This window comes from Typopeltis vanoorti, chromosome 12 (assembly GCF_054136105.1).
Source record: "Typopeltis vanoorti isolate ZY-2024b chromosome 12, IOZ_Tvanoo_1.0, whole genome shotgun sequence".
Classification (NCBI taxonomy): domain Eukaryota; kingdom Metazoa; phylum Arthropoda; class Arachnida; order Uropygi; family Thelyphonidae; genus Typopeltis; species Typopeltis vanoorti.
Window position 1 is genome coordinate 22,326,895 of NC_143560.1, and position 14,143 is coordinate 22,341,037.

Sequence of the window (14,143 nt, forward strand, 5' to 3'; positions counted from 1 at the left end):
TAATGATCTGCATTTAACATCATTTGAGTAGAGTGGAACTTGGAAATGAACAGTAAGAGAGGACATCAGTTTATTCCTTATCGCCAAAGAATCTCCAATACTTCAGATTGGGAAGTGAAACCATTTACAGGATGTGAAGTTGTCATACATAACATTGAGGTTTTCTGTGCTGTACACACACTTTTTAAATAAAAAATCAAATCAAACAGCTAACTTGTTTTATTCCCTTATAGGGAGGCCTTTAACACCCCAACTCGCCATGGCATCTATAGACATCCAACAAATCTGGATACAGTTCTGTAACACCTATTGAATAACATGGATAAGAAGTGCAATTTGGTCTCACTATTTCATCCACCACAGCCGGTAGAGAGGTTAAACCCTGTCTAGCTTTTGGAGACTGAGTGGGCAGTTCAGTCTCCACCAGTAGCCAATCAGAGATAGATGGCCCATGTCTATCACTAATTATAGGCAGCATTGATGAAGAGACTGGCAAGCAAGTGCTGCCATCTCTTGGTACCTAACCCACAGCATATGTTACTGTCTGAAATAACGCGAGTTCTATGTTCGATTTTCTTGAGTTTACAGGAGGAAAAAACCTGCTTGCCTGTGCCAAAGATCGACTAACTTAGGAAACAGTCGAAGATATGTGCTTAGAAAAAGTTCCTGCATTCAGCGACTAGACTTGAACTTAAGTCTACCTTTGGGTGGCCTAGCTTAGAGGATGCAAGTGCCATTTCCACTACCCAAAGTATAATGCTTCTGAATTATATTTTGAATGTTTAAATGTATTTGAACTGTAAATTTTCCTGCATCTTCTCTTAAATTAGTGAAAAAAGAACATTATTACATTAAATATAAAAATTTATGTAATTAGTACATTGATGTTAAATTTATTAAATCAGACGTGAATATTTAATACTGTAATATTAAATATAATTTTTTTTTTTTTCAGTCTCCAGTTTTCCTTTTGTTTCTAGATTGTGTGTGGCAGATGCTTCAGCAGTGTCCATCTCTTTTTGAATTTTATGAAACCTACCTAACTACACTTTGGGATGCCACTCATAATAGTATATTTGATACTTTTTTGTTCAGTTGCCATAAATTTAGAAAAGAAGCCCTACGGCAACGAGGCAGCAGCTTGCAATTACGTAGCATATGGAATTGGTCAAAACAATTCTCTAAAAAAGATATATATTTATTTAAAAATCCTTTATTTATTTTAAACAATTATAGAGATTTTACTCACAAGGATTGCTTATCCAGACCATGGTCATTTAGCAATGCAAGTGAACCATATCATCATTCTCAGAGACGTCCTTTAATTATGGGAAATAACAAAACCCATTCAGGTATGGTGTTTTCAAATGATGAGAACTTACTGGAAATTGATCCAGCAATAAAAAGCCTAAAAATATGGAACCAATGTTACTTACGGTGGAATCCTTTAGCTCATATTGTAGGAGGAGGACTCCCAGTAATATACATAAACAATTTAAAACTATGGGAAGATATCAGAACTTTTGAAAGAATTATTAATTCATTGACATCACGAACCAAGTATTCTCATTTGACATCTCGTCATAGACGAGTGGCATCTGATGATTATATTTTTGCTGAAGATATGGAGTCTTGTAGAGTTCAAAATAATCCAATAATAACGTCAGCATTTCCATTCTCTCCTGTTGGTCCTTGGGATTGGAATAATTTTCATGCTGTTCCCTCTTCCTCATGCTTGCAAAGTTATTTTAGTTCAAGTGAAAGTCTTGAACAAGAAGAAGAAGAATAGTGATTTGTGTTGGTGTCCATTATGTATAAACAAATAATGTTAATACAAAAAAAAAAAATGCTATAAAGAAATAATATAATACGAAAAATGTTTTCTACCAATAAATCCAGTTAATTTTTGTAATACCTCTATTAAATGGTTTCAATGTTTATATTTGTTGAATAAAATTTTATTTTCATCTTTAGTCTACTACTTAATGGATTTGTTTGCATATTCCCAACATCTGTGGTATATGCTTGTTCGTGTCTTTAATGTATGAGTGGAGTGAGTATATATAAGTGTGGATAGAAGAGCGAGTTGTATTTCATATTCCTGAAATATACAACATATTCTTTTGTGTAATATTTTCAAATTATTGCTAAGTTGTTTCTATACGATTTTTTCAAACAAAACAGTGATGTTTTTTGTAAAATGCTGTGTTTGATGTTCTAAAATTATTTGTGGTCAGTTGAAAATCATTTTGCTAAGTATTTAATGTGTTGTGCTGAAATGTGAATCAAAAATGTAGCTCACTCTGGCAAACCATGTGATTATAACAGTGGCATTATAGATATTCATTCCTGGATGTAGCTATATATGATGGCAAAATTTTATTAATTAGAAGATTCTTGGGAACTGTTACCCAACATATGTAGATTGAGCACTTGAGTTGGAGTATACTGTATTGTCTGTAAAGTTGATTTACAGTTTTCAGCAGTTTTTGACAGGAAACAGCATTGAAGAATATGGTATGGATTATGTACTATTAGCTTGGATAAAAGGATGGTTGGCTGACAGTTATCAAAAAAAGTTGGTGTATGGGTTGTAAATAATCAGTGAAGTTTCTCAGAATTCAGTTCTTAGTTCATTGTTATTGATTATTTTCAGTTCTTGGTTCATTGTTATTTATTTCTCCCAAAGGGGATTGTTCTATGCATTCCTCCCACAGCTGTTTGTTGATGATACGAACATTGGCAAGATAATCAGAAGGAATGTGATTTACATGCACCACTTGCGGAATGATTTGAATAAGCTGGAATTGTGGGCATGTGAAAATGACTGCCATTTCAACACTATGAGGGTTGTTCGATAAGTCCGTGCAAAAATGAAAAAAACAATTTTTTGGGGACAAACATTTTTTATTTTTCAACATTCTCCTTTGAGGTCTATACACTTAGTCCAATGATGCTAGAGTTTTTTGATCCATTCCATATAGTATGATTTGTCCAACTCTTCAAAATAGGCAGTTGTTTTGGCAATCACCTCATCGTTTGATGAAAATCTCTTTCCTGCCAGCCATTTTTTCATGTTTGTAAACAGATAGTAGTCCGAGGGAGCCAAATCTGGAGAGTGGGGGGGGGGGGGGTGCGAAAAGACTTCGTAGCTTAAATCGAACAATTTTGTGGCTCACAATTGCAGAAGAGTGAGCAGGTGCATTGTCATGGTAAAAAAGAATCTTCTTTTTTACGAGGTGTGGTTGTTTTTCCTTTATTTCATTATTTAAACGATCCAGCAAAGACTCATGATACACTCCATTAATTGTTTTGCCCTTTTCCAAGAAGTCTATGAAGATTATGCCACGAGCATCCCAGAACACGGTGGCTATAACCTTTCCTGCTGAAGGAACGTTTTTCGCTTTCTTTGGTGCAGATTCTTTGCAACCCATTGTTTTGACTGTTCCTTGGTCTCATGCTGGTAGTGATGAATCCATGTTTCGTCCACTATTATGAAAAACGACACAAAAATTCCTGGATTCCGTTGAAACAGCTTGCAACAGTTCACACATTGACGCTTTTGATCCAGTGTGAACAAACGCAGCACCCTTGCAGGTAGTTTTCTCATATGTAAATGTTCATGTAAAATATTATGTACGCTGTCATTTGAGTTGCCCACAGCCTTAGCAATTTCACACACCTTCACTCTTCTATCATCCCTCACCATATCAGATTTTTTCAATAATTTCTGCAGTAGTGATCTCGACAGGGCATCCAGAACATCCAGCAACTTGTGCCCATATGGCCATTTCAAAAGTTACTAAACCACTTATAAACCATTCTAATCGAAGGTGTAGATTCACCATAATGTTTATGAAGCTTAGCTTTGGTTTCCTGAGCTTTTTTGCCTTTCAAAAAGTAATTTAATCACTACACGAAATTCTTTCTCGTCCATTTTTTACAAATCACGGTACTTGATCGATTCAAAAATGCCAAACACAGAGTAATAGATCTATCTGACTGAAACTTAGTGTGTGATCATCCAACAGTTGCCAGCTACTAAAAATAACCTCGATACATACTGTTGGCACCATCTCTTAGACTTTGCACGGACTTATCAAACAGCCCTTGTAGTAAATGTGAAGTTATGCACTTTGGTGTGATTTCATCACACCAAAGTGCATAACTTTGTTTCTGTGCATAACATAACAAAAGTTTCTGGCCTGACATACAAAATTCGTGCCAATTTTTAAACAGCATGTGTGACAGATAGCACCATCTGTGGGGAGGTAGGTTAGTATACCAGTTTCAACTCTCTACCTACGTCATTCAGTTGGAGGCACTTGTTTAACTAACATGTGGCATGCTAAGTGGCTGTAAGGTTAAACATTATCATGCTGTGATAAAGTTTTTCACCAAAGAAAGGCTTTCTCCAAGTAAGTAACCATCCAATTGCTTTCAAACAGCAATTGGATGGTTTCTATGGGAAAGCTTCTCCTTCATATCCACCATGAAGTAATAGGCTAAACAGTTTTGCCTACGAAAAGAGAGCATGCATTGAAGATGATCCTCATGATGGTTGGCCTGTGGAAGTGATGACTGAGGAAAATGTCTCCTGTTGAGGAGGAACTGCCCAATGACAGATGGCTGAAGCTCAAAAGAAATCTCAGCAAGGTTGAGGCTTTCTATAATAGCCGTTTTTTGTATCATTCACAAGAAGCTTCACATGATAGTCAGTGCCAGGTGGGTGCCCCAATTTCACTTTTCAATTCAGAAGGAGCATCGTGTGACCTGTTCCTGCATGTTTTTAGAGCTTTGCAAAAGGAATCAAAGAGAAGTTCTGGAATCCATTGTCACTGGAGCTGAAACCATGGTCCTTTTTTATGATCCCCTTTCCAAAAGGGAATCCATGGAGTTGTGCAAAGCACCGCTGAGAAAAGCCAAGGTCACTCAGCCCACCAAGAAGATCGTGGCAACAGTCATTTGAGATTGCCAGGGAATTCTCTTGATTGACTTTAAGGAAAGGAATACCAATCTGAATGCAGAATATTATGCTTTGCTCCTGCACAAACTGTGCAACACCATAAAGGAGAAGAGACGAAGCATGCTGACTCATGGTGTTCGCCTGCTTCACGACAATGCTCCAGTCTATATGGTTATTGTTGCAAAGGCTGCAGTGAAGGACTGTAGCTCCAGGAAATTGAACAACCATGCTACAGCCCAGATCTATCACCTAGTGACTACTACCTCTTCTCAAAACTGAAGAAAGACTTTCAAGGAAGAAAACTTGCAAATTATGATGAGATGAAAGATGCAGTTTTAGGCCATTTTGCAGACAAAAGTGCAGACTATTTTTTCAAGGACATGGAAATGTTAATTCAAAGATGTGAAAAGTGTGTTGAAGTAAAGGAAGATTATGTTGAAAAGTGACACAGTTGTTTTCTTTCTATCACCTCTAAAAGTTAGTCAGGCTGGAAACTTATGCAACCACCCTCGTACAGGTGGGGTTATGTTAGAGGAAACTGATCAGGCTAGGGATCTTGGAGTTTTAGTAGATAGTACTTTGAAACTAGGGATCATATAATAAAGATTGCATTTATGACTCAGATGATAATTGCAGTATTGAAATGAACATTGACATGCGAGGATAGGAAAAATCATTTGTCTTTAAAAGGCCTTGATATGGCCTCACTTGGACTTTTATGCAAAGATCTGGTCTCCAGGTTTCCAAGGCATTGCAGATAGTGGAGAGGATAGAAAGGAGAATGTGTATTAAGGATGATATTGAGATTGTGGAATGTAGATTATGGGGACAGATTCAGTATCTGTGGACTGCAGATACTAGTAAACAGGAAAGATGGATGATATAATAGGCCTACAAACTTCTAAAATATCATATATAGAATACTGGTAGATGGATTTTTGTATTTTATGGAGAGTGATGAGTGAGCAGCCATGGAAATTGAGAATGAATGTAGTCAACAAAAAGTAGGTATGACCTGGTCAGGATGACGTGGTCTCCCTTGATGAGTTCCTTACTCCCTGGAGGTCACTGATAATAATAACTTCTAGAAGCCTGAACAATTTTTATTATACTTGCCAGTATTTATTTCATAATACTGTGAGTCATGGACTTCATTTTCATAATCTATAATCATTAGATATATTTACACAACACACAGCCTTCGTAGCTCAGTCAGTATAGACCAAGCCCTTTGGTCAGAAAGACCTTGGTTCGATTCCTGTCCAGGATGTGAGGAACCTTTATCTAGTCTCTTTCGACTAAAGGTGAGTTAGCTGGTCTCATGTGGAGGTAGAGGGTTTTTTTCACCCAGAATCTCAGGATTTTCATCCCTCAGAAAAGCAAACTGGCCCTGAGTAGGAAATGATTGTCAGACATACAAAAATATTTTGGGAAAATTTGGAGAAAAGAGCAAAGCTAATAATAATGGCAAATACCTGTTGGATTTCTGCTCAGGACATGGACTGGTTATTACTAACACCATGTTCCAACATAAAAATGTGCACAAATTCACATGGAGAGAAGAGGCAAGGAATAAGAAAAGTCTCATTGACTATGTTATTGTTGATAGCGATGTTTTCTCCCTGGTGCAGGACACCAGAGTGTACAGAGGATTTGAAATTGGAAGCGATCACTATTTAGTCTTGAGCAGGATAAAATTGAATTTCATATTGAAAAGAATAACATGTAAGAAAGTTTTAAAGCAAATAAAACTTCAGCAGCTCTCAGATGTGAACTGTAGACTAAAATACAGAAAGATTATTGAAGAAAAAATGAAATAGTTTGAGAACAGGAACCAAACTTTGGAGATTCAGTGTGGCAAGCCTTGAAGAAAACCCTAATTGATTCAGCCAGAGAGGCATGTGGTGAGGTTGTCTGCACGGATAGAAAAATCAGAACTCCATGGTGGACACAGGAAGTTAAAGAGGCAGTGAAGGAAAAGAAGAAAGAATATCAAAAGTTCCTGGCAAATAAGTCAGCTTGTGCTCTTAGAGAATACAGAGACAAATGTAAGAAAGCTAAACAGTGTGTAAAACTAGCTAAACAAAAGTCATGGGAAAACTTTGGCAAGAATATAGAAAATAAATATCAAGAAGGTGGCAAAATATTCTGGAGGTTGTTGAAGAAGCTCAGAAATGGAGAAAAGAGTGCTGTAAAAGGAGTTAGAGACAATAAAGGTGACATGAAAACAGGAGTAAAAGATATCCTTGATCTATGGAGTAACTACTTCAAAAAATTGCTAAATGAAACAAGCAGTGGTAAAAAACACTCAGCAGGCATACATATCCATACTTGAAGTAGAAAAAGCCATCATAGGCTTGAAATGTGGAAAGGCAGCAGGAGTAGATGATATTCGACCAGGAATACTGAAGTATGGTGGTATAAAAGTTTTACAGTGGCTGCACTGCATAGTTCAGAAAGCCTGGAGAGAGGGACCAATTCCCAATGATTAGAGTAGAGCTCTAATAGTACCCATATATAAAAAGGGAAATAAAACAATGTGAGCATTACAGAGGTATTTCCCTACTGAGTGTTCCAGGCAAGATCTATGCAAGTATACTTGAGAAACGGTTGAGAAGAATTGTGGAAGAACAAGCTGAATTCAAGCCAGATAGTGGCTGTCAGGATCAGATCTTCACTTTACGACAAATAGTTGAGAAAGCATGGGAATATAACAAAGATCTGTATTTAAGTTTTGTCGATCTGGAAAAGGCATATGACAAGGTGCCAAGAGAGAAGCTATTCAATACGCTACTGTTATATGGTGTCAATGGAACATTATATCAAGCAATACTTAGTTTTTATTGGAGTTGTAAGTCAGCAGTTAGAATTGAAGGATGTACAGGAAGATGGTTTAATGTTAAATCTGGTGTGAGACAAGGATGTACATTATTCCCTCTGTTATTATTCATTATCTATATGGATCACATTATGAAGGAAAGTGGTATTAAACATGATATCAGAATTGGAGATGTTAATGTCAGCTCTTTGCTTTATGCGGACGATGTTATACTTCTAAATAAATCCACTACATGTTTGCAAGATTCCCTGACTAAATTGAATAACTGTTGTAATAGATATGGTATGAAGGTCAGCATTAAAAAGACAAAGACAGTGAAAAATAGGTAGAGTTGTTGAAAATGTCAACTGTGTTGTGAATGTGGAATCTATGAAACAAGTAAAACATTTCAGCTACTTAGGCACGATTTTTACTGAAGATGGTAAATTAAATATGGAAATAGACAACAGAATCAACAAAGCTGGTATGGGAGGAAAGTCAATCGAATAAATTCATATGGAATAAGAAAGAAATTAGTCAGAATACTAGATTAGCTGTATACAAGACAGTGTTCAAACCAGTTTTAACTTATGGATTTGAGAGCTGGGTCAGAAGTAAAACACTTTACCAAAGACTAGAGACCCCAGATATGAGAGTCCTGAGAAAGATTAGAGGTGTGAACAGATGACATCAATGGCAATATCATATTAAAAACGAGGATATTAGGAAAGAACTTGACATTGTCAGCATCCAGGAATGCGTTCTAATCTCAGGTGGTATGGTCACCTAAACAGAATGGGCGAGGAAAGATTAGCAAAACAAGTGTTCTCTGCCAGGTTGGCAGGAAAACCACCCAGAGGAAGACCAAGATATAGGTGGATTGATACGGTACAAAGTGCTTTAGACGATAGAAATATAAGATCTGATAATATTGGAGTCTTGACAAGTAACAGACTGATTTGGAGGAAAATTGTACATAGGAAATTAGTAGTGATGTAAATTTTTCATGTAGTATTATCATATCCTGAACATCCCTTGAGGATACATGGTAGGAATTTGATGATGATGACAACAATGAAATCTCTATAGTGGAATTGTAACAGCATTTCATAATACTGTGAGTAATGTACTTCATGTTCATAGATCTATATTCTCTCTCTATTCTCTTCCATGCATGGTGGGTTGAGTTCCTCAAAGACAAAGTTTTGTTCAAATCTGTATAGTTGAATTGTAACAGTATTTCATAATACTGTGAGTAATGGACTTCATTTTCATAATCTATAATTAATAGATATATTTACACAAGACACAACAATCAAATATGTATAGTGGAATTGTAACAGTATTTCATGATACTGTGAGTAATGGACTTCATTTTCATAGATCTATAATTCTCTCTCTTCTTCTCTTCCATGTATGGTGGGTTGAGTTCCTCAAAAACGAATTTTTGCCATTTCTTTCTGTCTGCTGTCTTTTTATGAAGTTCTATTATGGAGTTTAAGTGGGTGCTTTCTTTAATGTTGTGAATCCAATTCTTTCTTGGTCTTCCTGTGTTGGACTGTCCTTCAATTCTACCATTTAATATGTTTGTTAGTCTTTCTGGGTTCATTCTTGAAACATGTCCAAACAACTTAGTTGGCTCTTTTTTAGTGCTGTAATTATTGTTTCTTTAAAGTTAAGTTCTCGACTTTTCCATTTGCTTTTCTTTCTGTCCAGTTTATTATATTGATTTTTCTTAGGCATTTCATTTCTGAAGTATTGAGTTTATCCATTTCTTTTTTTTTTCTTAAGATTCAGCATTCTGAGCCATAGAGTACTGTGGGAATTATGATTGTTTTAGACATTTTTAATTTGAGTTCTTTGCTTATTCTTTTATTGTTCCATATTTTTTGTAGTCTGCCCATTGTTATCCATCCATTATCGATTCTATGTTTGATGGTTTCGAAATAGTCTAGATCTTCAGTGATCATTGATTCTAGGTAATTGAACTGTAATTGTTCAATTAATTGGAACAAGTAATTGTTCTATATTATTGTTTCCAATTTTCATTTGGATTGTTTCCCTTTTTCTTCCTATTACCATAAGTTTTGTTTTACTAAAATTGATTTTCATATCATATTTGTTACTTGTTTGATGCAGCTTGGTCAGGATATTTTCTAATTTTTCTTGGCATTCTGTAGTGATAACTATGTCATCAGCAGACTTTAAATGTGTTATATTTCTTCCATTTGCAGTTATGCCTTCACACCTCTGTAGTCCTTCATCTACTACTTCTTTTAGGTACAGGTTGAATAAATGTGGTGACAATGGGCAGTCTTGCATAACTCCTTTTTTAATTGCTATTTGATCTTTTTTTATGTTTTTGTAATTCACTATTGCTTGTGTTTCTAAATAGTAATTATTGATACAATTTAATAGGTATTTGTTGAACCCTCTGTTTTCTAGAATTTTAATGAGTTCGCTTCTGTTTTATTGAGTCAAAAAACAAAAGATCTATAATTAATAGTTATATTTACACAAGACAACAATCAAATATGTATAGTGGAATTGTAACAAAAAGAAAGCAAGAACTAAAAATGAGCACTTTCTACTAGGTATTGAATCATAGGCAACTAAGATGTCAGGGTAGGTGTCTTAAAATATGAATCTCACAGATTTTGGTAACCTTATGCATCCACACTTGTTGAGATAATTAAAAAAAAAAAAAAAACATATTGTATGTATACCTGCATTTCTGAAAAACAGTGCATATCCATCTAATTCTCTGCATTGTCCAAAGCATGGTCTGCAAATTCAAATTTTTCATAATAATAATTGTATGTGTGTGTTCTTTCAAGTCAAGCATCCACCATTCCAATTATTTGTCCAAAGTAAACTAGTATGTAGATGCTAGATATCTATAAACAATTGACTTTCACTTCACAGAAGCTAAAAATTAAAGATGCCAAGAAATTGTATTCTTGGCTTAATCCTTTTTCCAAGTGTAAGCGAACATTTGTCTGGGTAGTGGTCCTATCCATGATGCAGAGCATTATACACATATGAAAGGCTGTATGTTTTGTATTATGGGATACTAAGGCAATTGATGTGAAGTCATTAGCATCTACATGCAAGTAGCCCAGTTGTGAAGATACTTCACCTTTGCATGCAATGTTTGCACATTTCTTTCATTTTCAAAAAGTTGTCTAGACTTGAAGGACAAATTTGACATCCACATACACAAAAAAAGACTTGCAGATTCAAGCTAGGCTGCAGAATAGCAAACAAAGTGGACAAAAAGAAACACTTAGAATACCTAAAGCAGGTGACCACCATCTTGAAAAAAATTAGCTTATCTGAAAATGCACACCTTAAATTTTATGATGGAAGTCATAAAATAAGCTACTTAAATATAAAGAGCCAATAGGCTTCATTTCAGCAATATAAACATTTATTCAAATTAAGGGGATATTAAATCCCACATTGTTTTAAAACCGAATAAGAAACTCAAAGATTGGAATCAGAGAGTTTCATGCCGAATATAGTAAACTATAAAAGTATTGGCAGTTACTAGTGTGAGCTAATGCAAGTCCTAGTACATAGTACAATCTCTGGCAACTCGTTGCAAAGGTGGGGAAAGTTCTGATCGCTAATCTTGGTATTTTTATTTTCCATAATGTAAAAACACATTTCCTAGGAAATGTATGCTGTTATTACATTATGGTGGGAGGTTACTACCCGGACCGGTTTCAGCCTTTTTTGAGGCTTCATCAGTGAGTAGCTAGACCAAATAGATACATTTCCTAGGAAATGTGTTTTTACATTATGGAAAATACCAAGGTTAGCGATCAGATTAGCTTTCCCCACCTTTGCAACGAGTTGCCTGAGATTGTACTACATACTAGGACTACTTGCATTAGCTCATGCTAGTAACTGCCGATACTTTTATAGTTTACTATATTCGGCATGAAACTCTCCAATTCCAATCTTTGAGTTTCTTATTCGGTTTTAAAACAGTGTGGGATTTAATATCCCCTTAATTTGAATAATGTTTATATCGCCGAAATGAAGCCTATTGGCTCTTTATATTTAAGTAACTTAATGGTTGCATCTGTTTGACAACTCGTATAGCAGAGTATATAAGTTCTTTTCGCTATACCCTTTGGTATCTATTTGGTCTAGCTACTCATTGATGAAGCCTCAAAAAAGGCTGAAACTGGTTTGGGTTGTGACCTCCCACCATAATGTAATAACAGCATACATTTCCTAGGAAATGTGTTTTTACATTATGGAAAATACCAAGATTAGCAATCAGAACTTTCCCCACCTTTGCAATGAGTTGCCTGAGATTGTACTAGGACTACTTGCATTAGCTCACGCTAGTAACCGCCGATACTTTTATAGTTTACTATATTCGGCATGAGACTCTCTGATTCCAATCTTTGAATTTCTTATTCGGTTTTAAAACAATGTGGGATTTAATATCCCCTTCATTTGAATAATAAAATAAGCTGTTATTAGTTTGAAAACCCTTTTAAATTGTACAGATTCTGTGTATCTGCCAAACCAAAATGGCTATCAAAATACAAAATTTATGCAGCTTCAATTTAATTTTTAATTTAATGATTTCACATGGAATGTGTGTGTGTGCACGCGTGAGCATGATAGAAGCAAAAATGTTAGAAGAAGGGCACATGATATTCGTGCTGTTGTGCAAATTTACTTGTCAACAGCTACCGTGATTCTATTGCAACTTATTCACCTGGTGATCCATTCTTTGTGTTACATTGAGGGAGAGAGTGTGCAACGTAGATTAAGATATAGGCAAGAAATAGACTTGGTCCTAATTTCGATGAGGCTGGAGACTACTTCACAGGAATATGTTGTTGAGAATAGCTGCACCTTTATAAGTCATCATCATCAAATTCCTGCCATGTACCCTCAAGGGGTGTACAGGATATGATAGTACTACATGAAAAATTTACATCATTACTAACTTCCTATCTATAATTTTCCTGCAAATCAGTCTGTTACTTGTCAAGACTCTAACATTATCAGATCTTATATTTCTATCGTCTAAAGCACTTTGTACTGTATCAATCCACCTATATCTTGGTCTTCCTCTGAGCCGTTTTCCTGTCAACCTGGCAGAGAACGCTTGTTTTGCTAATCTTTCCTCGCCCATTCTGTTTAAGTGACCATACCACCTGAGATTAGCTCTGCTAACGCATTCTTGGATGCTGACACTGTCAATTTTTTTCCTAATTTTCTCGTTTTTAATATGATATTACCATTGATGCCATCTGTTCAAATCCTCTAATCTGTCTCAGGCCTCTCGTATCTGTGGTCTCTAGTGTTTGATCAAGTGTTTTACTTCTCACCAAGCTCTCAAATCCATAAGTTAAAACTGGTTTGAACACTGTCTTGTATACAGCTAATCTAGTGTTCTAACTAATTTCTTTCTTATTCCATATGAATTTATTCGATTGACTTTCCTCCCCTACCAGCTTTGTTGATTCTGTTTTCTATTTCCATATTTTATTTACCATCTTCAGTAAAAATCATTCCTAAGTAGCTGAAATGTTTTACTTGTTCCACAGGTTCTCCATTCCCAATGCAGTTGATATTTTCAATACTTCTACCTATTTTCATTGTCTTTGAATTGTTGCCAACCTTCAGACCATATCTATTACAACAGTTATTCAATTTAGTCCAGGAATCTTGCAGACTTCCAGCAGATTTATTTGGAAGTATAATAACATCGTCTCCATAAAGCAAAGAGCTGACATTAACATCTCCAATTTTGATATCAGGTTTAATACCACTTTCCTTCATAATATGATCCATGTAGTTGATGAATAACAGAAGGGGATAATGTACATCCCTGTCTCACAACAGATTTAATATTAAACCATCTTCCTGTACTTCCTTCAATCCTAACTGCTGATTTACAACTCAAATAAAGACTAAGTATTGCTTGATATAATGCCCCATTGACACCATATAACTGTAGCGTATTGAATAGCTTCTCTCTTGGCACTTTGACATATGTATTTTCCAGATTGACAAAACTTAAATACAGATCTTTGTTAAATTCTCATGATTTTTTGACTATTTGTCGTAAAGTGAAGATCTGATCCTGACAGCCTCTATTTGGCCTGAATCCAGCTTGTTCTTCACCAAGCTTTTCTTCCACAATTCTTCTCAATTGTTTCTCAAGTATACTAGCATAAATCTTACCAGGAACACTCAGTAGTGAAATACCTCTGTAATTATCACATACAGTTTTATTTCCCTTTTTATATATGGGTACTATGAGAGCTCTACTCCAATCATTGGGAATTCGTCCCTCTGTCCACGCACTTCTGAACTATGCAGTG

General features: G+C 35.6%; 1 protein-coding gene across 2 annotated transcripts in view; it reads left to right on the plus strand.

Moving 5' to 3' along the window:
- LOC150100626 (myotubularin-related protein 12) overlaps nucleotides 1-1,981 on the plus strand; it is a 182,280-nt gene extending 180,299 nt beyond the window's left edge. For both annotated transcript variants that reach the window (XM_090401152.1, XM_090401153.1), the window contains one exon: nucleotides 956-1,981. In XM_090401152.1, the coding sequence (XP_090257278.1) occupies nucleotides 956-1,789 (834 nt within the window). In that variant the 3' untranslated portion in view covers nucleotides 1,790-1,981. The remainder of the gene's footprint in view (nucleotides 1-955) is intronic.
- Nucleotides 1,982-14,143: the final 12,162 nt, after the last annotated feature.